We start from the raw sequence: 24,914 nt of genomic DNA on the forward strand, positions 1-24,914 counted from the left end.
GCAGAGCAGTCTGAGCGTGGGACCCCCAGGGTCCTCGGGAGCCCACACGTGGACCCAAGGTTCACAGCCCCTGTTCTGGGGGCCAGGGGGCTTTGCAGATCTAAGATTCCAGGATTCTATGATAAGTCATGACGTCCCTGACCCTTTGACGTTTATAAGCTTAAACCTCCCCCCACACACACACACACAGAAATTAAAATCATTCCATACGAACCCTCAAGTATCCATTTCACGGCAAAAGTGTCCAGAGGAATAAACTACAGTTTAGTGCAGAGTAGGGTGTTTTTGTTATCTGGCATCCGAGAATATTACCAGTTGTTCGTTCAGGGTGACCACCAGATTCTCTGTCCCAGTGTGGACACCTTGTGCGTGAAAGGGGCACCATCCATATTTATGCTGAGACAAGCGCGCCAGCCAGGACATCTTACTGCAGGCAGAACGAATCTGGATCAGATCATGTCCATTTGTGGCAAGCGGGCACTGGCTGCTTTTCCAGGAGCCCCGGGCAGAAAGGGGTCACCTGCTTGCCTGCCCCTCCGTCCCAGCAGCGCTTTGGCTAACTCCTGTCCCTGCACTTTTGAACCTGCTGTTCATTCCCTATGCATACACACAGTGTGGCCTGGTGCCAGGCTGGCCTTGGGTGGCCTGAGGCCGAAGAGCCGAGGGGTCAACACCCAAGAACGGCACTTTTCTCTCTCCTATTTGCTTCTCACCTTCTCTCCAGTACTGGCACTGGGCTCTCCATAATGTTCTCTTAACCCCCTGGCACGCTCTGCTGTTTACCAGATCAAAGCTCAGTGAGCCCCGGGGCTGGCCACAGCGAAGGCCACTTGTCCCAGAGCACCCACCCCTAAGCCACACTGAACATCATCCAGAATGCTGGGGCAGGCATGGGTTGAAATTTAACCATCCGGATCAGGGGGTTGGGTGAGTTTCTACAAAAAGAGGTGGGCCAACCCCATCTCATGGTCGTCCCGATCAAAGCGAGAGCAGAGTGTAGGAAAATCACCCTCTTTTCGTTGGGGTCCGCGGGGAACAGACCCAAGATGCTAAGGACCCCAGTGTTGGGCAGGAGCTTTCAGAAGTCCTCTGGTTTCTCCGTCTTGGTCAAGCAGATGTGGGGGGCTCTCCGCAGTCATCTGCGAAGGCCAGAGCAATGGTGCTCGCGGGGTCCCTGTGCACAAAGAAATCGGAATGACACTTGTAAGTAGATCCTTGCATTTCCCCAGATGCGGTCTCACATTTGGCTACTTCTGTATTGTGTTCCAAAATGGGAGGCAGTCAGACCGGACTGCTTGGGTTCAGGTTCCCACTCTGTCTCTTTTCCTCCGGGTGACCTTGGGCAATTCCCTTAACCTCAGCTCCATGGGGCCATCAGGAGGGTGAGATCCTCAGAAGAAGACTCGTAGCAAGTGCTCCCCAAGATGAGCTGTTATTAGGAACATCCAGCCCCGCTCCCAAACCCGTCTGGCAGAGAACGTTTTCAGCAAACCTGCCATAAACAGATCACGCAACCAGCTCTGTCCAAAGACTGCCCCCGGTCCGCCGCACCCTGGAGGCGCCCGTCCTTAACGCCCTGTGACCTTGGACTCATGCCTCTCTCTTTCTGGGTCTCAGATTTCCCCTCTGTCAAAACAACAAAAAAAAGGCTGGCAGTAAGGTCACTTCTGAAGGTCACTTTTCTGAAATATCTGCACTTCCCAGGTTTGGACAGTTGAAAGAGCATGGTGTTCACAACCAGTGGCTCCTGAGTGTGGGCACTCGGGACAAGTGACCGTTGTCAGAGGTGAGAGCGGGGCCAGCGGCTTCGCTGAGCCCCAGTCTCCACACCTGTAAGAGGGGAGGACTACGTGTCACACGGGGTCACATAAAGATGGAACAACAGGCATAGAAAGCCTGCCACAGCCCGGGCTCTCAGTGAACATTACAGACCCTTACTCAGAGTGGGTCCCAGACTGACAGCAGCATCGCCCCCGGGAGCTTTCTAGGAATGCAAAACCTGTGCCCACCCTGGACCCATCTGTAAATTTCAAACCATACACAAAGGCCCTCCCACCTGTGCCTCCTCCAACCCCAATTCCTGGAGGTCACTGGTGTGTCTACTTGAGAGCTCAGCCTTCCGGCGCTTTCCTCCATGCTCATAGAATGTGTCTACACATTCACAAGACTTCTCAAAAAAATAAAAAGGGACCCCACTGTGCATGTTGGTCGGCACCTTGGCTTTCTCCAGTGTCCACTGGAGACATCTTCACGATTGTCCCTCAGCACCTGTCCCCTCTTTCATACTGGTACGACTGTGAAGAGCATCAGACCACCTAGACTGGAATCCTGGCTGTGTGCCCCTGGGCAAGTCTCTTAACCTCTCTGAGCCCCAGTTGCATCACCTGTAAGAGGTGGGTAATCACAGTACTTCCCTTACAGAGCTGTTGGAAGCAGAATTGAGGTCAGGAATGGAAAGGCTCAGAACCGCGCCGGGCACCTTGCCGGCGCTTGCCAAGTGCTATGTTGTATGGATGTCCCTGTATTTAACCATTACCCTGTTGGGGGACATTAGGTGGTACCTAGTCTTTAACAATTACCAACCACATTCTCACATATCTGCACACACGTATGTAGGACTGAGTGACATTTTGTGCCGAGCGCCTAAATCCGCTCATGCCCTGGTCTCCCAGCTACGTTCAGGAGAACTGAGGGCTCGGTGGTTACTCCCGAGGTCCACGACGCACAGAATATATTCTGCCAAACCGGGGAGACTGGGGCTTCCTGAGACATTTATGCCTCCAGTCTAGTGTTTTGTGTACTGGTATTCGGCAGCACATTTCCCTTGGGGAAAAAAAGAAAGCTTGTTCCTAAACACATTGTTCCCCCCTTCTCCGCGGGGGATCTGCTCCGGGGCCCCCAGCAGGCGCGGGATTTTATAGGACTGTTCTCTCCTATATGCACACATCTACAGCAAGTTTAATGTACTAATTAGGCACAGTACGAGATAAACAACACAACCTATAACAAAATAGAACACCTCTAACGTAGACGTATAGTAAAGTTACGGAACGGTGGCCTCTCTCTCAAAACAGCTGAATCTACCGCACTCACCTTCTGGCAAGGACATGAGATGATAAAACGCCCTCATGGTGAATGACGTAGGCACCGTGACCTGAGGGCGTTAGGCTCTCAGGGACCCGACAAGGACCCGACCCCGCAGCAGAAGGAGGGTCCTCTGCTTCGGGTCCGTGGCGGATCACTGGAGGGTCACCGAAGCGGTGGAAGCGACACTGCAGGTGAGGGGGGCCTTCTGTATGACTGAAAATCACTGGTGGCTTGGCCTAGTGAGAAAAGACCGCTACAGAAGGTTCCGGAATCATTCCAGGCGGGCGTTCTCCAGCCCTGCTTCTGTGCGTGCGGCTCTTCCTAAGCCTGGGATTGGCGGCATCCACACTGGCAGCTGACATCCGGCCACAGCGGGAGCCTTTCGGCCACGGAAAGGGCAGACGCTGCATATGAGGGCATGCCACTCCTCGGGAGAGCTGCTTCCTACCGCGCGGCATGTGGCCGACGTTCCCGCAGGCGTTTCTGGCTCCTGCATCTGCCAGGAGGCTTCGCTCTGTCCAGATCTGTCCCACGCGGCCCCCGTCCTTCCCTGCCTGTGGGCCAGTGCGTGACCCACAGAAGGAGCGCCATGAATACTGGTTGAGAGCAAAAGGGGATAACATTTTACTTTTATTACTTCCTGGCAGAGACCGGCGTCGGTTAAGGCAAGACCGACCTTGGGCACAGCAGCGTGGCCCTGGGGGTACACGGCCACGGCGAGAAAGCACGGAGGCCTCCTCAGGTCCAGGTGCCTCGCCTGGGTGCTCTTAAGGATGAGCTGCCCCCCCCCTTTTTTTTTTGCCTCTCCCCTTACCTTCTTTTTTTTTTTATTTTTTTATTGTTATGTTAATCCCCATATATTACATCATTAGTTTTAGATGCAGTGTTCCATGATTCATTGTTTGTGCATAACACCCAGTGCTCCATGCAGAACGTGCCCTCTTTAATACCCATCACCAGGCTAACCCATCCTCCCACCCCCCTCCCCTCCAGAACCCTGTTTGTTTTTCAGAGTCCATCGTCTCTCATGGTTCGTCTATCCCTCCGATTTCCCCCGCTTCATTCTTCCCCTCCTGCTACCTTCTTCTTCTTCTTTTTTTTTCCTTAACATATATTGCATTATTTGTTTCAGAGGTACAGATCTGAGATTCAACAGTCTTGCACAATTCACAGTGCTTACCAGAGCACATACCCTCCCCAGTGACTATCACCCAGTCACCCCATCCCTCCCACCCCACCCCCCACTCCAGCAACCCTCAGTTTGTTTCCTGAGATTAAGAATTCCTCATATCAGTGAGGTCATATGATACATGTCTTTCTCTGTTTGACTTATTTCGCTCAGCGTAATACCCTCCAGTTCCATCCACGTCGTTGCAAATGGCAAGATCTCATTCCTTTTGATGGCTGCATAATATTCCATTGTATATATATACCACATCTTCTTTATCCATTCATCTGTCGATGGACATCTTTAGCCATGCCCTTTTACCTGGGGGCAGAGACTATGTTCCATGGGGTTGGCGGCCCCTTCGCGCCACTCCACAAATGTAACCTAAGAATACGCCCTCCTCCCCATTGTACACCTCTGTGTTGGGCAAGTTCAGTCTCTGGTGGGACAAGGACAACCTCCGCGACATCCAGCCACTGGCGAGTTCTGCATGCAGCCCCGCTCCGTGCTGGCCTCCCCGATGGAGGGACGGGGGCGGGCGTGGTTCAGGAGGCTGTTCCGTGTGTTAAAGGTCACTTCGCATCAGACACAGTCATGACTTGTGCCAGCTCAGGGGGGCTTTGGGGAGAGAGCCGACTATGGAAGACCCCAGGCTGCTGGTACAACAGCGAATTAGAGCAGGAGGAAGCTGGGACAAAAGTCCAGGCAGTTACGCCGGCCCCCAAGGCCGTTGTCACCCATCCGTCCATGGTGAGAAGGCCGGCGACAGCTCAGAGCATCCTGAGGCATTGTTTCCAGGCCCTGAAGGCGGCCTGCAGGACAGGTGGCCACGTCTCTCCCCGGTGGGTGGGCACGGACTTCCTGTGACCACACCGTGACCATGACCACAGATCAAAACCTGATGGATGCAGCGCCGGAGTGTCGGTTGGCGGATGGTCCGGAGAGGAGACGGAGTGAGGGCCCCGCACACACGGGCAGACCTGCTGGGCAGCCTGGTGGCCCCCGGGCTCCATGTTGGGCCAGTTTCCCGAGGGCTGTCTCCTCTGGGGGCTCATCTGTGAGGGTTGCTCCCTCCCCCCGAGGCACTAATAATTCTGACATCTCAGTGAAGGCCTCCTCTTCCTTCTCTCCGCCCCAGTGCACCCCCTCTGGAAGGGCCTGGCCTCCACACCAGGGGGCACCCGACAGTCGCCCATCAACATCCGCTGGAGGGACAGTGTCTACGACCCGCAGCTGAAGCCTCTCAGGGTTTCCTATGCCGCAGCCAGCTGCCTGCACATCTGGAACACCGGCTATTTCTTCCAGGTGGAATTCGACGACTCGGCCGAGGGATCAGGTGAGCCTGGGCCGGGGACAGGGGTGCTTTCTCTTCTCCCATCACAGCCCGAGAGCGGGGCCACACTGGGCAGGGAAGGGGCCCAGGGCTTTGCTTACGCGTGGTGTTTGCGGGGCAAGGAACAGAGGCGTCTCAGTGTTGCAGGGTGGGGAGGTGGTGGTCATCTTCAGGATTATAATGCACAGCTTCACTGGACATTCCAGGGGCTGCTCAGGAAGAAACGAGAGGCCCATGGCAATGTATGTAGATGGTGCGTCACAGAGAAGAGCAGAGCAGGTGGGGGGAGAGAGGGGAGGTGGCGGTGCGGCCTGAAGGCAGAGGAAGAAGGAAATTGTGCTGACGATGGGGCAGGGCATCCAGAGCCTGGTACCTTCGCTGGTTCTTGCCCCACAGACACCCAGGGCTGGGAGGGGAGGAGGGGAGGAGCACAGGGTACAGCAGGGGAGGGCTGGGGCGGGCAGGTGGCGAGGCTGTGAGGGCGGCCCTGGAGCCTCCATCCCTGACTGGGTCTCAGCACCTTCCCAAGGGCTTCGTGTGGACCCTGCCCTCAGAGGCTCACCAGGACGCTGACCAGGTTTGGGATGGAGGCTCCGTCGGGTCTGGGAAGGCGTCCACATCCGGGCTGCTGGTGGGTTCCGTCTGGTGTTCCTTCAGCACTTGTTGGTATCCCTGTGAGCCCTGTTCATGCCGAGCCTCTGTCCTCCTTCCGGGAGTGGGGATCGCCGTCCACAGCGGCAGAGGGTGCCTCTGTGACCAGCCCCCGACGAAAACCTTAGGCACCGAGGGTCTTCTGGGCGTCCCTGGGGAACATCACTTCGCCCGTGTCTTCACAACTTGTTGCTGGGGGGGAGGGGCGCTCCTCGTGTCCCATGTGCCTCCACAGAGACCACCGCGGGGAAGCGCTCAGCCTCGCACAAGATGGGCTGTGGTCACCGGCTCTGGCTGCTTCCTACGTGGTCAGTGGCAGGACAATGGAGTGGGGACTTGCCTTCAGGCCGATGCGGAATCTTCCAACACCGGCCCCAGGGCCGTCACTCTGCTTCCACCGTGAGGGGAAGGTCCGCCCCGCGCCCTGCGTCCTACCTTTGTCACGAGCCCTGGGCTTGGACTCCCACCCGTCAAAGTGTCCTCGAGATTCTGGGTCACCCTGCCTGGGAGACATCTGAGACGGCACAGCGCCCACTCCGGGCACCCTGAACCACGTGCGGGCCACCAGCCAGCCTTCCCAGGGGAGGGGCCGGATGGTGAGCGGACGCCCAGCTGCAATGGCCCTCCTCTGATGGACCGGCCAGCAGCGGGGTGCCGGCTTCTCCCTGGGCCAGGCCCTGTGAGGCACTTCGCAGACAGCGGGGCTCACCTTTCCAGGTGACTCTCTCCCCGTCCCACAGGTAAGAAGGAGCCCGCCTTCCCTGAGTAGCTGCCTGTGTGCCCAGAGCTGCTCACAGTGACCCTTAGCAATGCTTCTCACAGCACACGGCTCACTGAGCGCCAGGGACCAGAACGCCAACTCTGGCCGAAATTTGCACAGATGAAGTTCCTGGAAGGATGAGCCGGGCTAACGACAGAGAGGAGGGCGAGCTGCATGCCCAGCTCCTGGAAAGCACGGGAGCCAGCCCGGGGCAGGGATGCACGAACCTATTTACTCAGTGTGCCAACCTTTCTTCTGCCCTTGTCGGTCTGTTCCAAGTTCGAATTCCCAAGGAGCAAACTAAAATTGGATTTTCAGGTTTAATGTGCACATTTGTATCATTTTTAAAAATTTTATGCAGCAACTTTAAAAGATTGAATAAAGAATGATAGCTCCTGGGGCGCCTGGGCGGCTCAGTCGGTTGAGCATCCAACTCTTGATTTCAGCGTTCCAGGCGCTCTGGTTCCATGCTCAGTGGCGAGTCTGCTGGGGATTCTCTCTCCCTCTGCCTCTCCCCCACCACTCTCTCTCAAAAAGAAAAAAAAAAAAAAGGAATAATAATAGCTCCTGAACTTTTAATTACTTGGTTTACAGTTACGGGAATAATAATTTTGAGAAAAACAGATGTGGTTGGGGATGAGCTACCATAGAGTTCACCTCCTCCCATATGATTATTATGCATAGTTATGGGTCTTACTAATATCTATATAACAGGTTTATTTTCCTTTAAGTCGTAAAATACAAAAAGCTGTGAGGGTCACGTTGGACTTCTGTATGTGCATTGTTAAGAGACATTGGACGGAATCATTGACATCCCCAGGGGAAATGGTCTGGTGGCTTGAGCGTGGCACTCTGACTGACATCCTCACCATGACCGAGACCCAGAGCGCCAGGATGCTCCAGGAAGTGGTGGTCCCCAGGGACATGGAGATGCCGTTGCTAGAAGGCGGAAGGTTTGCGGGACAGACAAGTGGACACCCTCTTCAAGAAGCGCGTCCATCCCGTGAATAACAGCATGGCCCCAAACAGACACCACAGTGGAGAGGCTCGGCGTCCTCACTCTCCTCAAGGAGAGACAGAGGCTGAGGGAAGGGCGGCACGTGAAGGGTCAAGTTCAAGCTGGGTTCCTGCGAGTGGAAAGCTCACATTCCGCCCCCACATCTGCCCTTTACCGGCCCCTTCTCCGAGCCTACGCTTGAGCACTCCTTGCCATGACTGTGTGAGATGGGTGTTAGCTCCCCTTTCACAGATTAAAGAAAAATGAGTCTCAGAGATTCATGGCCAGAGGCCACAGAGCCCTCACGGCAGGATTCTCTGCCCTCCAAAGAAGGGAATTTTAGGAGCCTGAACCTCTGTGGAAAAAAATCTGCACCCAACATCCACAGAGATCAGGCATGAAGCCACAGACGCTGACCCCATGTGAACGGAGGAAAACGTTAGCACATGGGCAGAATGTTCTGGGCTCGTGGTCAGGTCCCCAGAGAGCGAGCAGCCTGCTCAGGGTCCTAGCCAGGCCCATGTCCAGTGAGTGCACCCCAGTGGGAGGGCCGGTGGGCAGTGGGGTCGGCCTGGGACACCCATCCCTCACCCCGCAGCAAGAAGCCCACGCCCGACTCTCCGGACAGGTGGAGCGGGGACGCACCTGTGGTGCCTCAAGGGTGAAGCTGTTGCTGTTATGTTTGTATGCTGTATGTCTTACAGCATGTGTGTCTTGGACTCTGGATGGTCCTGTGTCCAGCGGGAGATCGCGGTCAGATTTTAGGCTGGCAAACGAGGCTATTACAGATCATAATTACCCTGAGAATCACAAATCAAAGCCTCCTTTGGGTTAAGAATTTCCACCTCTTGAGTTTTTACCCAGAGCATAAGTCACAGAATTGGGCATGGCCAGTCCAAGCAGCTCCCTCTGCTTCGGGGATCCGTCCAGGGGTGGGCGTGCAAGTCAAGTCAGACCACTGAGCGCCGGAATTCTCCTGGGAGACATTGGAAGAGAACCCCTTCCGCCTGCGCTGTGCTGTGGTCAGCAGCTAACCGGGGCCCCTGGCCTTCAGGGAAGAGCCAAGCCAAGAGCTGGAGAAAAACTGAGGCCCGAGGCCATCACTGGAGCTTCCAAATGCAGCTGTGCCTGAGGCCAAACCAGCCCCTGGACCAATAAATCTCTCTTTTTTGCTTAGGTCAGTTTGATGGATGATTCTGTCCCTTGTTTCCAAGAACCCTAATCCAGAAGACCAAAAGAAGTGGCTGAGTTGAGAGAGAAGAAATCGAAGGGATGCACACGTAGAGGATCGGCAGCCTCGTCCTTGTGCTTTCTGCCCAAATGCCATGTGCAGTGGCATATCTGCAAGGCCCGGGGTGGAGGGACCCTGTGCCTGACCCCCAGAGGCGGGCAGTCAGAGCTTGGGGCTTGAAGACGCCAGGTCTGTCCTCCCACGTGGGCCTGGCACTTCGGAGACTGGCTCGGGGAAGGCCGGTAAATGTTTGGCCCCTGGCCTTCCAGGACTTGGGGGAGCGACAGGAAACCATTTTAGTGTTTGCTACCTTCCCTGGTGTAAATACTCCCACTCAGCCGGCTTCATGCTCCCAACACAGTCACTGATCCCAAGTGAGGCATCCTCTGTACTGGGCAAGACTTCTTCTTGGGTTGCATGTGGCAGAAACTCAACTCAGGCTGGCGGAAACCAGGGAAAGGCCGCCCCCACCGTCAGACACCCCTCCCCACGCACACAGCGCCTCACCTGGGAAGCCCCCTCGCCCCAGCCCGCAGGGCGACCCTCCCATAAGCGGTGGCCGCGCCCGCCCGGTCCACCAGATGGGCACGTAGCGCTCGAGGCCTCAGGGAGGTCCCCTTGAGGAGACACGTGTGACGCATGTCCTCTAGCAAGTCACCTAAACTCTCTGACCCTCAGCCTCCTCCTCTGTGAAGGGAAGATCGGACCCTGGCTCGGGAGGATTGAAAGAGGGTCCTGGGAAGCGCCCAGCACCCTGTGAGCTGAATTAACACTCGGATGACCGGATGATCGCTTTTGCTCTCCCTGGCCATGAAAGGATCCCAAGGGGGCTCTGGCCACGTGCTCTTCCGACGGCTTCCACTGGAGGGAGCACGGAGAGGGCAGAGAAGCAGCTGCGGCCCGGCTGACGGCCAGGACTCCAATGTTGTTTGTGTGACCCCCACTCAACTGGCTGAGGGAGAAAGGCCCCCTCCTGGCCTGTGGGCAGCCCCCGGAGGGTCACTCCCTTGCAGGGACAGTAATGGGCAAATGAGGCATCAGGCACCAAAGCCACATCGAAGTGGATTTTAAGTCACTAAGGTGGGGCCGGTGACAGCCTTTTATCGCCTAAATGACGGTTGCTCACCACCCCCGGTGCCAAGAGATCCCACCTGGGCCGGTTCCTGCGAGCAGAGAAGTTCGTGAGCCTTCGACACGGAGATCAGCGCCCAGCGCACACCATGGGACCTCTGTCGATTTTTCTCCTGCAGCAGAGACAGACCTGCAGATCAGCGTAATGGGAAAGTCTGCCGAGGTCACTTCCATCAGCGGGGGGCCTGTAGGTGCCCGCCAGAGAAGCTGACTTGAGCCACTGGAGCCCAAATGGAGCTGCCCAGACGAATCTACGGGCTCCCTCCTGGAAAGGCAGGCTGGAGATGGTGCAGGGGACGGGTCATGGACACGGCAGCAGGAATGCTGTGCCATCTTTCCATCCCCTGCACCATCGCACTCAGGACCCATGTCCCCCGGGACCCTTCCACCTACCGGCCGGTGACCCCGGGATCGCGCCGTCCCCACCAGCCAGTGTCTGTATTGTGAACCCCCCCCCCCCCCCACGATGCTGCCCACTTAGAGACCCAGAGTCATCTGCACCAGGCTGAGGCAGGCTTCCTTCCTCCCCTCCTCTGCTCCTGCTCCCTCCTGCATCTCTCCAGATGGCCAGTTCCTCAGGCTTGGGAACAGACCGCATGCCGGGGGCCAGTCTGAGCCCCGTCTGGTCCAACACTCCCCCACCCCCCGTGCGTCCGTCATGGCCTCGCCCTGTGGATCGTGGGCAGCTGTTTGACGAAACGCTCCAGTTAACAGGAATCAACTTAGAAATGGGAGGTGGGTCCCCTTGGGGCCCTCAGAAAGTGCTGCCCAGTGTGGAAGCTGTCCCCCGTCTCCTGGTCACTGACCGGCTGCTCGCGTTCCTTCCGAGGGCCACCCTGGAATTCATCATTCCTGCTCCACACCAGAAGCTACAACTGTGAATCTGCAGGACAGCCCCTTCTGCCGCTTTCTCGGCCAAGTCTTAGTAAGCACCCTGTGCGTGGGGAAGCCTTAGTCCCAAGACGCACTCCCTGCTCACCAGCAGATCTCGGGTCACGACTCACACAAAGAGCGAAATTGAAAGGGCCGGTTCCCAACCTCGAGCCCGACTGGCACCCCCGCCCGTGACCCCGCGCGGCCCTCGGGAGCGGGGTCCACTAACCATGGCGCGTAGAGCACAACAAGGGGAGGCTCTCTGGGGCGGGGACGGGGGGAGAGACCCATGGGGAGCGAGGAAGAGGAGGAGAGACTGCCAGGAGCCACAGCAAGGCCTCGGGAAGATGAATTTTGGGACCTTCTGAAGGAGATGCTGAACAGACGCACGAACGCCTTCAGGAGAGCCGCACATGCATGGTTAATCATCGGGCCTTGCAAGTGGAAAGCCTCCGTGGGCAGCGCCTTCCTGGGCCTCCCCGATCCCAGCCGTCCCCGGGTTCCGCGTGCAGAGGGCCTCTGTCCCCACACGGCACGTTTCCTCCCCGCACGCCGACCCAGGAGCAGACTCTGGGGTCAGGCCAGGGCAGCTGAGCAACCACACAGCTGAGGGCCTTGGCTGAACCTTGGTAATGCATGCATTTTTGAAGACCGGAACGTTCCATCTGTCGGCAAAGGCTCCGCGCCTGGGCCACGGCAGCACCTGCCCCTCAGTGCCCTGCAGGAACCCCGCGGACCTCCGTCTGTGCCGCCATGGTGGCCTGCTCTCTCTCCCTCCTGCCCTCGCCACCTCCTAACGCCCTCTTTCTCTTCGTCCTCAGGGAGGCCCTCTGTGCTGCTTAGCCTAGATCCTGCAGAGCGCACCCCAGCGCACCCCCGTCCCCGCTCGCGCTCACCACCAGCACACCGCCTGCCTGTCCCTCAGAGCCCAAGCTCCAAGAGGACAGGACTGCTTCGGTCCCCTTCTCTCTCCATCTCGATGCTCGGTAGACGGGGCGGCACCTCGTAGGAGCTCCCCGAATATTTTCCTTCTCTGGCGCCTCTGTGGCTGGCCACGCCCCTTCTCACGGACACTTCCTGCAGATGGTTTGCCCCTCGGTGTCTGCGCGCGCAGGTCCTGTCCCGGCAGTCATCGCGGCGGCTTCGGGTCCCTGCGGGTCTCTGCTTTGATGGTGACGACGGTGACAGTTTTGGGAAGCCCAATACTACCAGGAGTGAAACAGAAGGCGCAGTCACTAATGGAGCCCCTTCCGCGTCCCAGGGGCCGCGCCAGGGAGAGACGCAGAGAGGTAAAAACAGCCCGTGCAAAGCGGAGCGACGTGGTATCAGTGAGTCCCAGTCAGCCTGGCTCTAAAACTGGAGCCACTGCCTGATGCTCTTGGAGCGTAACCACCCAGAGAGCGGGGGTGCTGGGGGGTGGCTTGCGCCGCTCCAGCCCCGACGTGTGCTGGCCCCCAGCTGTGGCTCCGGCTTGCCGGGACAATGACGGAGGCCTTGCTGGTGCAGGCAACAGATGCGGGCCCTTCGTCCTTGCCCGTCGCAGCTCCGGGACTTTAGCGAGCTCCTGGGGTGGCCCCGAGGATGGGCTGGTAACACTTGGCGACGTTGCGTTATCTGCAGTTTTCACTGATTAGAGCATCTTCAGCTTCTCTTGTATTGAAGCCTTAAAACAACCGTGCCCGCCAAAAGCCTGCTTCTCTTGCTGAAAGCTCTGAGCTGACAAATGGATGGCTATTAACAGCAACTGTTGCAAGCACAGACACACCAGTTTCTGGGGACCGCAAATTTCCCCGTGGAGTCCGATTCCTCCGGGTGTTTGCAGGGTCTGGCCGTGGCTCCGGCAACTCCACAATTCTGTTTCAACACACCTGCTCAGGGACACTGCTGGGGGACACACCCACCCGCCTGGAGGCCGAGTCTGGGGGCTGGGGCCTGGCGAGCGGAAGGCCCCCTTCTCCCGAGTCAGGCTTGCCTTTTTAAATAGTTTTATGAAAGAGAAATAACCTGGCACTGCACTGTCGTTATGAAAAGTCACCTTGAGGTTATTTGATCCAGGGCTGCAGCCTTAAGTTGAGTTCCTAAGTTTCCCAGCAGGAAAGGCTCGCGGGCTGGAACCCCGCGGCACCAGCCGAGGGGCTGGACCTTCAAGCAGGCCTGGGATGCGGTCGCCGGGTGACTGAGGGCATTCTTGAACGTAGAAGCTGTGCTTTCTGACCTGCCTTTTCCCTCTTCCTGGGTGCACTCAGGCTGAAAGGGGCACCATGCCTGCATCAGCCAAAGGTCCAGGTTTGTCGGTGTCTCCACCGACCTGCCCCAGGGCACCGTTCCAGCCCAGCCCAGGCTATAAACCAGCCTCCTTCCTCCTCACTTGTCCTCCTAGAAAGCTCAGGTTTTGCTTATCTCCTTGTTTGTGTTTGCATATGATAAGGCTAGGGAGGTGCCGCAGCCTTGGGGGCCCGGGGCGGGTTGGGGAGAGGGGGGGAGGCGGTGTTAGGAGCTTGCCCAGGATCGAGTCCTTCCTTTACAGAGGCCCAGACGTCACCCTGAAAGAGACACATGTCTTGGAGGCCCCGCTGAACAGGAACATTCTTTCCTGAGGTGGGCCAGGGCCCCAGGCTTCCAAAGGATGGCCTTCCATGCTTCGTTCTCCTGCGGAAGCAGACGGGCTGGAGTCTGGCTGGTGGGAGGCAGCTTCAGGGGCAGCTTCACGTCGGGGAGAGCGTGGGGCCGCGTCCGTGGGCTCCAGTCCTGTGCGGAGGGTGACCTTGGAAAAGGCTTCTGACCTTGCGCCCACAAGCCCCTCCCGTCCCCGCGGCTGCCCCTCCCTGGCACCACGGGAGATTTTTCTACAAGGGCATTTTTGGCGGACTTCTAGCAGACATCCAGCTACGGGTGGATTTATGCTGCATACGGCTGGTGTCGCTCTTTCGGAGACCTTATGTACGTCCCTACATAGAATTCTAATTCTAATTCCCGCTTGAGCGGGAAGGGACCGCAAGAACCTTCTAGCTGGTAATTGTTTTCCAACAGATGGAGTCAAGTCCTTGAAAGTTTACATGCTGTGGAGTCACCAGCATGACTATCGTCATGACAACCCTCCACCAGGCACTCTCCCCGTCACCACCTCCGTTTATCCCACCAACACTCACTGCGCGGGTGGGGAGGCTGAGGCTCGGAGGGGCCGAGAGCGGCTCGCTCAGGGTCACGCAGCAAGTGTGAGGCGGAGGTAAGCTGCAAGTCCAGGCCTACCCGCCGTTCCTGCCTCCTGGCGCTCTGCTTCTAGAAAGGATGGCGTCGGCTGCATGGGTGAGCATGCTACCGTCTCCACCGTGGTGCCCAGGCCGCCTCCTGCAGGGAAGTTGCTCAGACTCTAAGTGCCACACGCCCCCCCTCAGGCTTGCCTCTTGGTCACAAACGGGTGTGTTTTGGCACGCGAGGCCACTGGTTGGCCCGCGCCACGAAGCCCCTCTGCCCCGCGGATAGAGGCTGCCAGGCAGGAGCAAGCACAGATATTTCCACTGCCCGGGTTCGTGGTCCTCTAACATCCCGAAATTGTGTTTTCTGCTTGGAAGGATCAAGTGGAAAAGGCGTGGGTTTTCGTGTCAGACCTGGGCTCAAATCCTAGCTCCCTGTCAGACCTGGGCTCAAATCCTAGCTCCCGTTGCTGGGATTACCAGCAAACCCCACCCTCTGCTGGTAAGCTTCAAGGCAACCCAAAACTACAAAGGGCAGTTGTAGTTCACCTACAAGTTCACCTCCCCCCCAGGGAAAAAAACCAACCCCCTTTGTCATTTTAGCCACAGAAAATCTCCATTAAAGCCTTGTTATTCGAACCCACCGGGAGGCTTTCCCATCTGCAGAGCGACTCCTCCATGGTCCCACCGGGAGATTCGGGCTTTGGGACTTAGGACGTTTTCATATGCTTCTCTCTGTGTATTTTTAAAAATTGAAGTATAATTCACATGTGTGTGCTCAGGAGAGTCGATTTCCTCATAAAACCACAGAACTCTACAACTAGACGAGAACTTAACGAGATTCTAGACCAACAACCCTCATTTTCGAGTGAAGAAAGGCAGCGAGGAGCTCTATGAGCTGGTCGAGGGCAGAATCGTGAACTCAATCTGTTTTCGACTTTACCGTTCAGCTCCTCCTGCTCCTTGTACTTTTCATGGCGAAAGCAGAACTGAGAACACCACCAGCCAGGGGCCTCTGACGTTGTCAACAGCATCGGTCACCCAGAGGAGCTGATGCGGGCTGGGCCACCCCTGGCATCTGCGGGGGGGGGGCCTCCTGACCTGCCCCCCAGCCCAGTAGCCATGTGCTCACTTCAGTTAAAAGCAAGATGCACCACATTAACCATTCTATCCATAGCAACACTGATGGAAATCTGTTAGCAAAGTGCAGCCAAAGCTCAGCCAGCCTTGTGCATAGGATTCTCAGCCCTCGCCCTGGGCTCGGGACCGGGCTCTTTAGTGCCCCATCATGGACGCTCCTGTCTGCTAACAGCTCCCGGGGAGGCCACCCCAGGGACTGAGGGTGACTTAGAAAAGAGTCCACCAGCAAAGCCCGGTCGTATAGTGAGACTACCTGGAACAGGGACTGCATGCAGGTTGGCACTGATGGAGAAGGCAACGTGCTGTTTCTCGGAATTTCTTTACGTGAACATCTTGCTCGTTACATATTAGTTTGTGGAATTCTTTGGTGGTGGAATTTAAGCTGCCACTTTTTCATTCAAAAGACTTTTTTTTTTTTTTTTTAATTAAAGAAAAGCCTGGAAACCTTCTAGGACGGGCATGCATCTCAGAAAGGTTTCCTCTGCCTTCCGGGGGCACCAAAGGGGATGAGGTCCCTGCCGCCACCTGGTGGCAGCGCTGAGTTCTGCACCCGCTCTGGTCAGCTGGGGTCAGCTGGGGCCAGAGGGCCCCAGGGACAGAGGTGAACAGACAAGAGCCGGCCTTTCACTTTGTCCTCTGTGCAGGACGTCGATCTCTCAGGAGGGAACTTGCGTGACCTCCGTGTAGGTAGACGCTGTCCCAGCAAAGGGCAGTCCGGCAGACAAACTAACACACGGGTTCCTCTGGTTTCATTTTCCAGGGATCAGCGGTGGCCCCTTGGAAAACCTCTACAGACTAAAGCAGTTCCATTTCCACTGGGGGGCGGCGAACGAGCGGGGCTCAGAGCACACGGTGGACGACCACGTGTACCCGGCAGAGGTTGGTAGACGCCATCCTCGCAGCAGCTACGTCGTGGGGGCTTTCTACGCCCCAGGCTGGCGTGTAGGGTGACCGGCCAGCCTGAGTGCCCAGGAAGGGAGCATTCCCGGGACACTGGACTCTCGGGGCTCAAACCGGAGCAGTGGGCCGCCCTACCCATCCAATCACACAGCTGTCCTAAGACCAGGGTGCCGTTCATGCTTCCGTCCAACAGAAGGAGAGACCGAGGTTCTAAGTGGCTCTGGGACTTGCCAAGGTCCGCAGCTGGGATTCAGGAGCCGCTCCCTCAGCCACGTGCCCACTGCTGGTCGATTATGGACTTAGAAGCTTCCGGTCCTTCGAGGCACTCGGGGCCTTCGACGGAGATCTGAAAATCCTTACAACAGAGATCATCTTCTTGAAGCGATGAGACGTTTGCATCGTTCCAAAATGGGATTCTGTAGAGAAAATCGGTAGGGATAAATGTTAGGAGTTGGTGTTTGCAGCTGTGGGGGGGCGGTGCAGTAAGTGGTGTTTATAGACTTCCCCCCAATATTTTATTATGAAATTTTTCCAACATACAAAAAAACCCACAAAACCCTGGAAGAACTGTTCCATGAGACCCCGTGAGGCTGCCACCCAGATGCAATGGTTAACAGTTTGCCATATTCACCTTCTCACTCCTCTGTCCATCCACCCGTCCCTCCGTCCACCCCCCGAACACCTGACCTCCTGATGCATTTCAAGTATGGACAATTTTTATCCTAACTTTTCGCTGCCATTGTTATGGGAGCAGGGCTACAGTTAAAATAGAGCTGGGATCCAGTCAAACTAAAACATGAACACCACCTGCAATCTCACACCCAGAGGTGACCTCTGGGGACAGTGTATAAACAGGAAGTTACACCTGTTGTTATAAGTGCGGACATGTTTACAAATAACACAAAAGTGAAGGAGTGGGGCTTGTGACATGCTCTTTCTCATTCGGCAGCATGCCTTCTGTCTTGGTAACTGTATGTCTGCACGTGGTCTTCCATGAGCAGATGCTTTAACAGAAGAGGCGGCTGCATAGAGACAAGACTGGAGCTTGGCCCCCCAGTGGCTCTCCCTGGGTCAGCAGAGCAGGGGCTGCCGGGCCCATTCTGGCCGTGCCTCTGGCCCATGCGGGAGCCTCCATTTCCTGTGGGTGTTTGGAAGGCAAATCCAGTTTGAAGGTGGGGTCCCTGAAGGAAGCAGCCTGCAATTGGGGCATTGGACCCAGCTGTCTTGATTTCTGGACGACTGCACTGGGACGGTGGGGCGGGGGGGGGTTTCCAGGTGAGTCATGCAAGGGCTGGGAGAGGCCAGGCCACCCTCGCTGGCCCCAGTGCCATGGCTGGGAGCACTGGGGCTCGTTGGGAGTGAGGTGTCACCTGGACCCCGCACCCTTGGCAGAGGCCCCCCAGCCCTGCAACCCAGCAGCTGCACGGGGAGGGTCTCGTTGACCACGACAGGCTGGAGGCCTTTCTGGACTGTCAGTGTGGACTTGAGGCTTGGGTCACCACTCAGAAAGGCCTGTAGCACAGCTCATCCTGTAAAAGGACCGATGTGCGGACACCCAGGCCCCTTCTTGGGTCTGGGCCAAGCTCAGCCTCAGCAGGACCACGAGCCCCCATTACACAGAACCCAAGCCAGACCCCGGCACCTGGCCTCCCCTGTTTCCCCAGCTCGTCCTCTGCCCCTTAAATCCTTGTCAGCTGGCCAATCCTGATGCCGATTTTGAGCTCGGGAAAACCCAAGGAGGAACGCGAAATAGGGACATAGATGAGGTTCAAAGGAGAATGACAGACATGGGGGGAGAATGCAATTTGGACGGCATACTCACATTAAAAACTGTGCGTCGTTTATCTGAAATTCAAATGTAACTGAGCGTCCGGGTGCTGATCTGGCAAGCTGGCTCAAGGATCTCTGAGTAAGAGCGTACCATCCCGCCGCCAAGTCCTATTTCACACCGCGAAGCCGAGCCTCCTTTCCCTCCCGCCGGAAGTGCCCAGGCCCTTACCGTCTGAGCTTCTCTCCGAGTTTGGGAGCCCCAAGCAGGCGGCACACCTGAATCCGGTAAAACCGGGCAATGGGCGCTGGGTCCGGCCCGGAAGCCGGAGCAGATGCTGTACATCTTGCCGCACCGTGATCACCGTAATTCCTTTCTTCTCTCTTTCAGCTGCATTTAGTTCACTGGAATTCGGTGAGATACCGAAATTACAAAGAAGCCGTAACGGGGGAGAACGGCGTGGCCGTGATAGGCGTGTTTCTAAAGGTAAGCTTGCTGGGGCGCGGCTCCCCCAGCGAAGCGGGTGAACCACCGTCCGTGGAGCGTGGGGTGGGCTCGCCCTCCCGCCTGCTGCCTTCACACCCCGGCCTTTCCCGTCTGTGCCGTGCAGCTGGGGGCCCGGCACGAGGCACTGCAGAAGCTGGTGGAAGTCTTGCCGGAAATCAAGCATAAGGTAAGCTGCGTGGTTTGCGCTCGGCACAGCTGAGAAGCACGTCTGCTTAGATTAATGACCCACTGGCAACAACCAAAGATCTAATGGGTGGAAGGGTCTGGCTGAGGGGGTCTGAGTCCCCGGTCCAGGGCTGGGACTCCCTGGGGCTGATTCCAGCGCGTCCCCAGCGGGCTCACTCCCGGACGTCCGCGGGTCCCTGCTCCCCGAGGACCCCTCCCTCCTCAGTACAGCGTGGGTGCTGGACTCCCTCCGACTTTCCCAAAATTCAGCCGCTCAGGCAGCATCTTAAGGTGTTTGCCATGTCCGCCTGTCACTGGTACTGTTCGTTACGTAGTATTTTTCCTTACACCGATCAGCCTTGAAAGACTCTTTAGACTTCTCCCAGGCAACGACATCTCCTAGGGATGATGTTTGTTTTAAAACCGACTGCAGTAAATATCTAAGTGTCATTTAGGAGTGCTCACAAGCATGCCACCTGCCACACTCCCGGTGCGGGATCTCAGGGTCACCCCGTCCCGGGAGAGCAGGGAGGCCAGGGGAAGGGAGGAAGTCCAGCCCGCCGCTCGCCCTCCACGAGCGCGTCTTCGCTCGGCCCCCCGGTGCACCTCACTGCACTAAGCTCAGCTCAAACAGACAAGGACAACAGTGCAGCTTTTCTCCAACATCAGCTGAGAAAGGACTTTGATGGACACATGGAAATTCCCAAGAAATGCAGTTTATTTGTTCAGTACCAAACAAAAGAATTCCGGGACGCGAGCAGTCCTGGTGGTCCCTGGACGGGGACGGATGGGCCCGGACCTGTCGCAACAATGGCCCGAGCGGCTCCAGATGAAAGCAGGGGGCCAGCCCTTCCTCAGCGGCTTCACGGGGTCTGTTTGATGTGGGCGGTGTGTTCCCCTTGATGTTGACCTCGGGACTGGCCCCGTGGGACCAAGACCAGATCACCCCCTGCTGCCCCGTCCACAGGCTCAGGAACTTCCCAAGGTCAAGGTGCTGGGAGCATCCTCTTCCCCGCTGGTCTGCAGCCAGAGTAAACCGAGGATGTTTTCCCCGGGCGTCCACCTCCCACACGGCGTGGCCTCCACCTCTTGGTGGGAAGGGAAGGACCTGGCCGCGATGGGCTGTTTACTCGGGGGGCTGCTTTCCTTCCACGGAAGCTCTGGAGTGCGTCTGGCTCCCCAGGGCCATCTGGGTGTCAGCGAGGGTGACAGGGAAGGTGCTTGGGCCTCGCTTCTGGGCCTGACGCTCGTCTTTGGCCTCAGCTTCCTAACCTGAGAAATAAGAGTGAGATCCTAGGACACAAAAGGTCCAGCCTGCAGGGTGGGCATCTGTGTCTCCCAGGTCGGGGGATGGGGTCCCGTTAGACTCAGTGGCCCCTCTCTGCGCCCCATGCTGGGTGCCCCCAACATCCGGAGCCATTCTTTACATTGGCAACGTTAGACACCATCTCTGTGGCCTGCCGTTCTGTGGTTCTGACAAACGCGTCGTCATGGATCCTCCCAAAACTTTAATTGGCGGGAAAGCTGTGGCGGGGGCATCCAGCTGGCCCTCCACACAGGCCGCCGCCTTTACCCCCACCCCTGCAGCCCCAGGGAAGGAGGGACAGCCAGCTTTGGGGTGGGACAGACTCCCGCAGCGTCTGGGCTCTGCCGCCGATTACGTGGCTTTGAGAAAGTCACGTCTACATACCCCGACGTTCCTCTTTAATAAAGTAGAAACACCTCTCGTGGGTGGATCTGAAACTTCGCAGTCACAGCCTCGGAAGCCAGTTCGGGGGAGGGGGAGGCATGTGGATTTGCCACGGTGCTCCCCCCCGCCCCCCACACTTCTTGCATTTTGTCCCAAGTGCACCTGTGACCTGCTTCCTTCACGACGTCACCAGAGCACACAGGGTGATGTCATCAGCCTTGAGAGGGCCTGGGAGTTCCGACACACCCCCCCACGGAGGAACCGTGCCTTCAGACACAGGGTCTGGGGACGAGCGTGTCCGCCCCGTGCCTGGACGCCCTCCTGCAGTGCCGCCCGGGGCCTACAGCTTTGGTACCTCGGCGCTGGTTAGCATGGCGTTGCTCCCAGGCCTGCGCCCGCGGCCTTGCTCTCCCTGGCTTTCCAGAGCAGCAGGGACCATGGTCCTGAGCCTGCCAACCCGAGGGACCCCAAGAGACCCTTCTGTCACTGAGCAAAAGCCTGCTGGAGGGCCCCTGGCTGGAGAACCAATAGGTCCTCCTTTGTCTGCACCCTTCCCTCACCCTGCACTGTGCTGAGTGGCAACCAGATTGCAGGCCCGGGACTCCTGCCCCTGCTGGTGGATTTCTTCAGGGGTTCCCTAGTCCTGGGCAGAAGCAGGGGGTCCCCTTCTGCAGGCTCCCTGCCCTCCACCGCTTTACTGCTTTGGTTTCTCACTCCCTCCTTCCAGCCAGGTGGCCTCTGTGCTATTCCTCAAGCCCTTCAGGCCACACCCTGCCTCAGGGCCTTTGCACTGGCTCTGCCCACTCTCTGGAAGGCTCTTCCTCCAGAAACCTGCAGCCCTCTTCCTTCACCCCTTCCAAGTCTTCACTCAAACGTGTCCTTCTCTATGAGGCCTTGAGGACCATCCCTTCTTAACATGCCAACCGCTAACCTCCCCCAGCATTTCTGATCCCACTGCCCTACTTAAGTGTCCTCCATCATGCTTACTGTGGTGGGAGCGACTTGATATTTCACTTACTTATTTTGTGTGTGCTCTGCTTTTCTCTGGTAAAAGGTGAGTCCCGTGAACGTGGGTAGTTTGTCCTCTCTGTCTCCTCCTGCCCCTCCTCCCCGTGCCCAACATAGAGTCAGGTGCGCACAACGTTTTCACAGCGGAGGTATGCAAACAAGAATACCTTAGAAAGGAAACGTGTAAGCATTTGGTGGGCATCCCTGCTCTGCACAGGAGGGTCACATTTTCTTTACTGCTTCCAAATGTGACGACCGCGGCCTCACCGTCTTTATCCCGGGAACAAACCTGTCCCATGAAGGCCTGGTCGCTGGGATAAAGATGGGACACCGTCCCCTTCCTGCCAGCACCCCCCCTGCCGACCCCACCACCATCGTCTCTGCCTGAGACCCGACGCCGCCTGCGGTCTTGGTCTCTCAGGGTGCACGGGCTGCCGTGGGCCCCTTCCAGCCCTCCCGTCTCCTGCCCGCCTGTCGGGACTACTGGACCTACCCCGGCTCCCTCACCACGCCTCCGCTCAGCGAGTCGGTCACCTGGATCATCCAGAAGCAGCCTGTCGAAGTGGCTCAGAGCCAGGTGAGCTGCACCGGAACCGGCGTGGGGGGAAGGGACTGAGGGCTCAAGTCCTGTTTGGGGCCACTGAGACACTGTGAGTGTGTGTCACGGGTTTCATTGTCCGGTATGGTTTGGATTTTCCAGCTAAACAGGAGCTAGGCGGACAGTTACACTCTGGCTCTGTCTTAATCTTCAGCGGTTTTGAATTCAGGCGCGGCAAGTCTCCCTGATGACAAATGGCTGAACGAGGTCAGCGCTTTGCTCTGTCGTGTGTGTCGGTCTAAAGTTACTTTAGCAAGAACAGAAGTGACGTTAGAATTGGGACATGGGTCCCCACGATGGGACCTCTGTAGGTATTTGTAGGTGAACCAATTAACCAAGAAAGGAGTATCATCGATGAATTTTGCAAAGCCGTGAAAGAAGTAGGATCATTGAAGGAGAGGAGGAGATTTTAGAGTTTTTTTCCCCCTTCTTTGGATGATAGAACAGTAAATAATTGAGTTTGCTGAGGTTTCTCTCGTGGGCTGTATTAAGTTATACACATTGAGAGAAAATTCCAGAAGGATTAGGTCAGTCAGCTATTGCTACAACAATGCTGGTTAACAAACCATCCCAAAACTCAATGGCTCCTAACAAGCATCTATTTTTCCTGCTTTGGGTCTGTGGGTTGTCTGTGTATGGCAGGGGTTGGGGTTTGGGTCAGGCCCAGGTTGTCTCGTGCTCCTTGGACCAGTGGCTACCCAGAGCTGGGTCCATGGTGCATGACAGAAATGCAAAAGACCAGCAGACCCCACATGCTCTCATGCGGCTGGCCACAGCAGGTCCCAGTGGCTGAGGTCCGGGGCGGGGAGGAGGTGAGCGAGCGCTCACAGAGTAATGCCCTAATCTGGCACACAAACTTACACCAGAAATTTAATACTGGATGTCCCAGGATTTCTGCACTGGTTCTAATTTCCTTCCTCTTCCTTTTCTAAATAGTCTCCCCCCACCAACACCCAAAGTAAGTAGATATTACTTGTTAACACTTAAAAAACTTAGAGTATCTTTTTCTCTGGAAATCTCAAGAACGCGGAGACATTGTGTCTGTGTCAGGCATTCAGAGTCTGGGGATGACAGACATGCAGCAAGCTCGTGGCTGCGGCCCCTGTCCCCATGCAGGATGGGCCTTCCCTGCCAGTCTCTTTCTGAGGCTCCGGCCTCGTGATTCTGCAAACATCCTCTCGTGCAGAAGTCATGGAATGACGCTGTTTTCTTTGGAAGGCAGAGGGATCCACTCTTCTCCCAAACCAGAACTGTTAGTGACACAAGGAGGACCCTGGTCGACAAATGGCCCCTGGTCACCAAGACCCCTTCTGTCCCTCAGCACACACGTAATGAGCACCCATGCATGCCAGGTATTGCAGCTGAAGCGGGTGGGAGACGGGTAGCAGCAGATGCAGTGATGAGGTCCATCGAGAACAGTCTCTGCACGCTGCTGTTTGGGAGGAAATAGAAACACGAGCTAATTATTTTAAGACGGGGGTGAGTATTAAACAGCAATGCAGAGCAGAAGCCCCTTACCCCAGGCAGAGGAACTGGGGAGGTGGTGGGGGGTGGGGGGGAGAGAAGCTGCCTTCCTAAGCGAGCCAACAGCAAGTGCAGGGCATCCTGTGCCTGAGCCCCGGGAGCCTGGGTCCTCCGTGCCCTCCGTGACCCTGGGGGCAGCCGCCAGCTTGCTCCACACGTGGTCACTGTGTAGACACAACCCAGCTCCGTAGGTCATCGAACATGCGAGTGATCCTCGCAGAGCTCCTTGGTATATTCGGAGAACAAATGAGGTGATAAAAAATGGACTTTTAGCTCCTTCAGTGAGAAGCGAGTCAAATGTTACTTCCTGTTGTATGTACTCGCTTAGTTTTTATGTTATAGATGTTCGTTGACTGTTGCCGCATGGCGACTCCCAATGTTAGAGGCTTGAGGAAACGATCACCGTCAGAATCCCCCTGAGTTGCCGGGGGTCAGAGTATGGGGTGGTTCCGGCTTGGGATCGCTCGTGGCGTTGCAGTCAGATGTCCTGTGGGCTCTGAAAGCTTGAGCCGGGCTGGAGGCTCACTTGGCGGCCGGCAAGCCGATGCTGGCGGTTGGCCGTGGGCCTCGGCTCCCCTCGTGGGTGCCGCTTGGCCGTCCTCACTACACGGCGAATGGCTTCTCCAGCAAGGATGCAGGAAACCAAGGCAGAAGCTTCGACGCCTCTTCTGACCGCGCTTGGGCGTCCCCTCCGCCGCCTCGTGCTGGCTGTGCGCGGCCATCCCTGATTCAGTGTGTGGGCAGGGGTGGGACGGAGCGCGAGTGCGCACGGCAGGAGGGCCGTCTGGGAGCTGGTTCACTCCGTACCTGCACGTGGCCCACTCTGGTTGCTCTCCATTGCAGCTGGCTGCCTTTCGCACGCTCCTGTCTTCCGCGCTCGGTGAAGAAGAGCATTCAATGGTGGACAACTACCGTCCGCTTCAGCCCCTGATGAACCGGAAGGTCCGTTCATCCTTCCAGGCTGCGGAAGGGGGCATCCGAGGGAATGTCACCTCTGACACTAAAAAGAGAGAAAGAGATCATTGTTTCAGTCACTGTGCGTTTCAGTTGCGGGGAAAAGAAACCACCTCAAAGAAGCCTCAGTAGGGTAGGGAACGGAAATGTGGGGACACGGGCTATCTCGGCGCCTACGGCAATGCCCGAACAAGCCCCAGCTGAGCCGGGCCACCCGCCCACGCTTCCTTGTCTC

The 24,914-nt window shown here is 57.0% G+C and overlaps 1 protein-coding gene across 1 annotated transcript; it reads left to right on the forward strand.

Annotated features, from left to right (window-relative positions):
• Positions 1-920: 920 nt before the first annotated feature.
• Positions 921-24,914, forward strand: CA5A (carbonic anhydrase 5A). The gene is made up of 7 exons (XM_035025305.1): positions 921-1,203; positions 5,394-5,591; positions 16,326-16,444; positions 18,624-18,719; positions 18,844-18,906; positions 22,025-22,180; positions 24,569-24,914. Exons 1-7 carry the CDS (start codon positions 966-968, stop codon positions 24,809-24,811), a joined length of 1,113 nt encoding a protein of 370 aa, XP_034881196.1. The 5' UTR covers positions 921-965; the 3' UTR covers positions 24,812-24,914.

This window comes from Mirounga leonina, unplaced genomic scaffold (genome assembly GCF_011800145.1).
Source record: "Mirounga leonina isolate KUSES-001 unplaced genomic scaffold, KU_Mleo_1.0 Mir_180, whole genome shotgun sequence".
Taxonomy (NCBI): domain Eukaryota; kingdom Metazoa; phylum Chordata; class Mammalia; order Carnivora; family Phocidae; genus Mirounga; species Mirounga leonina.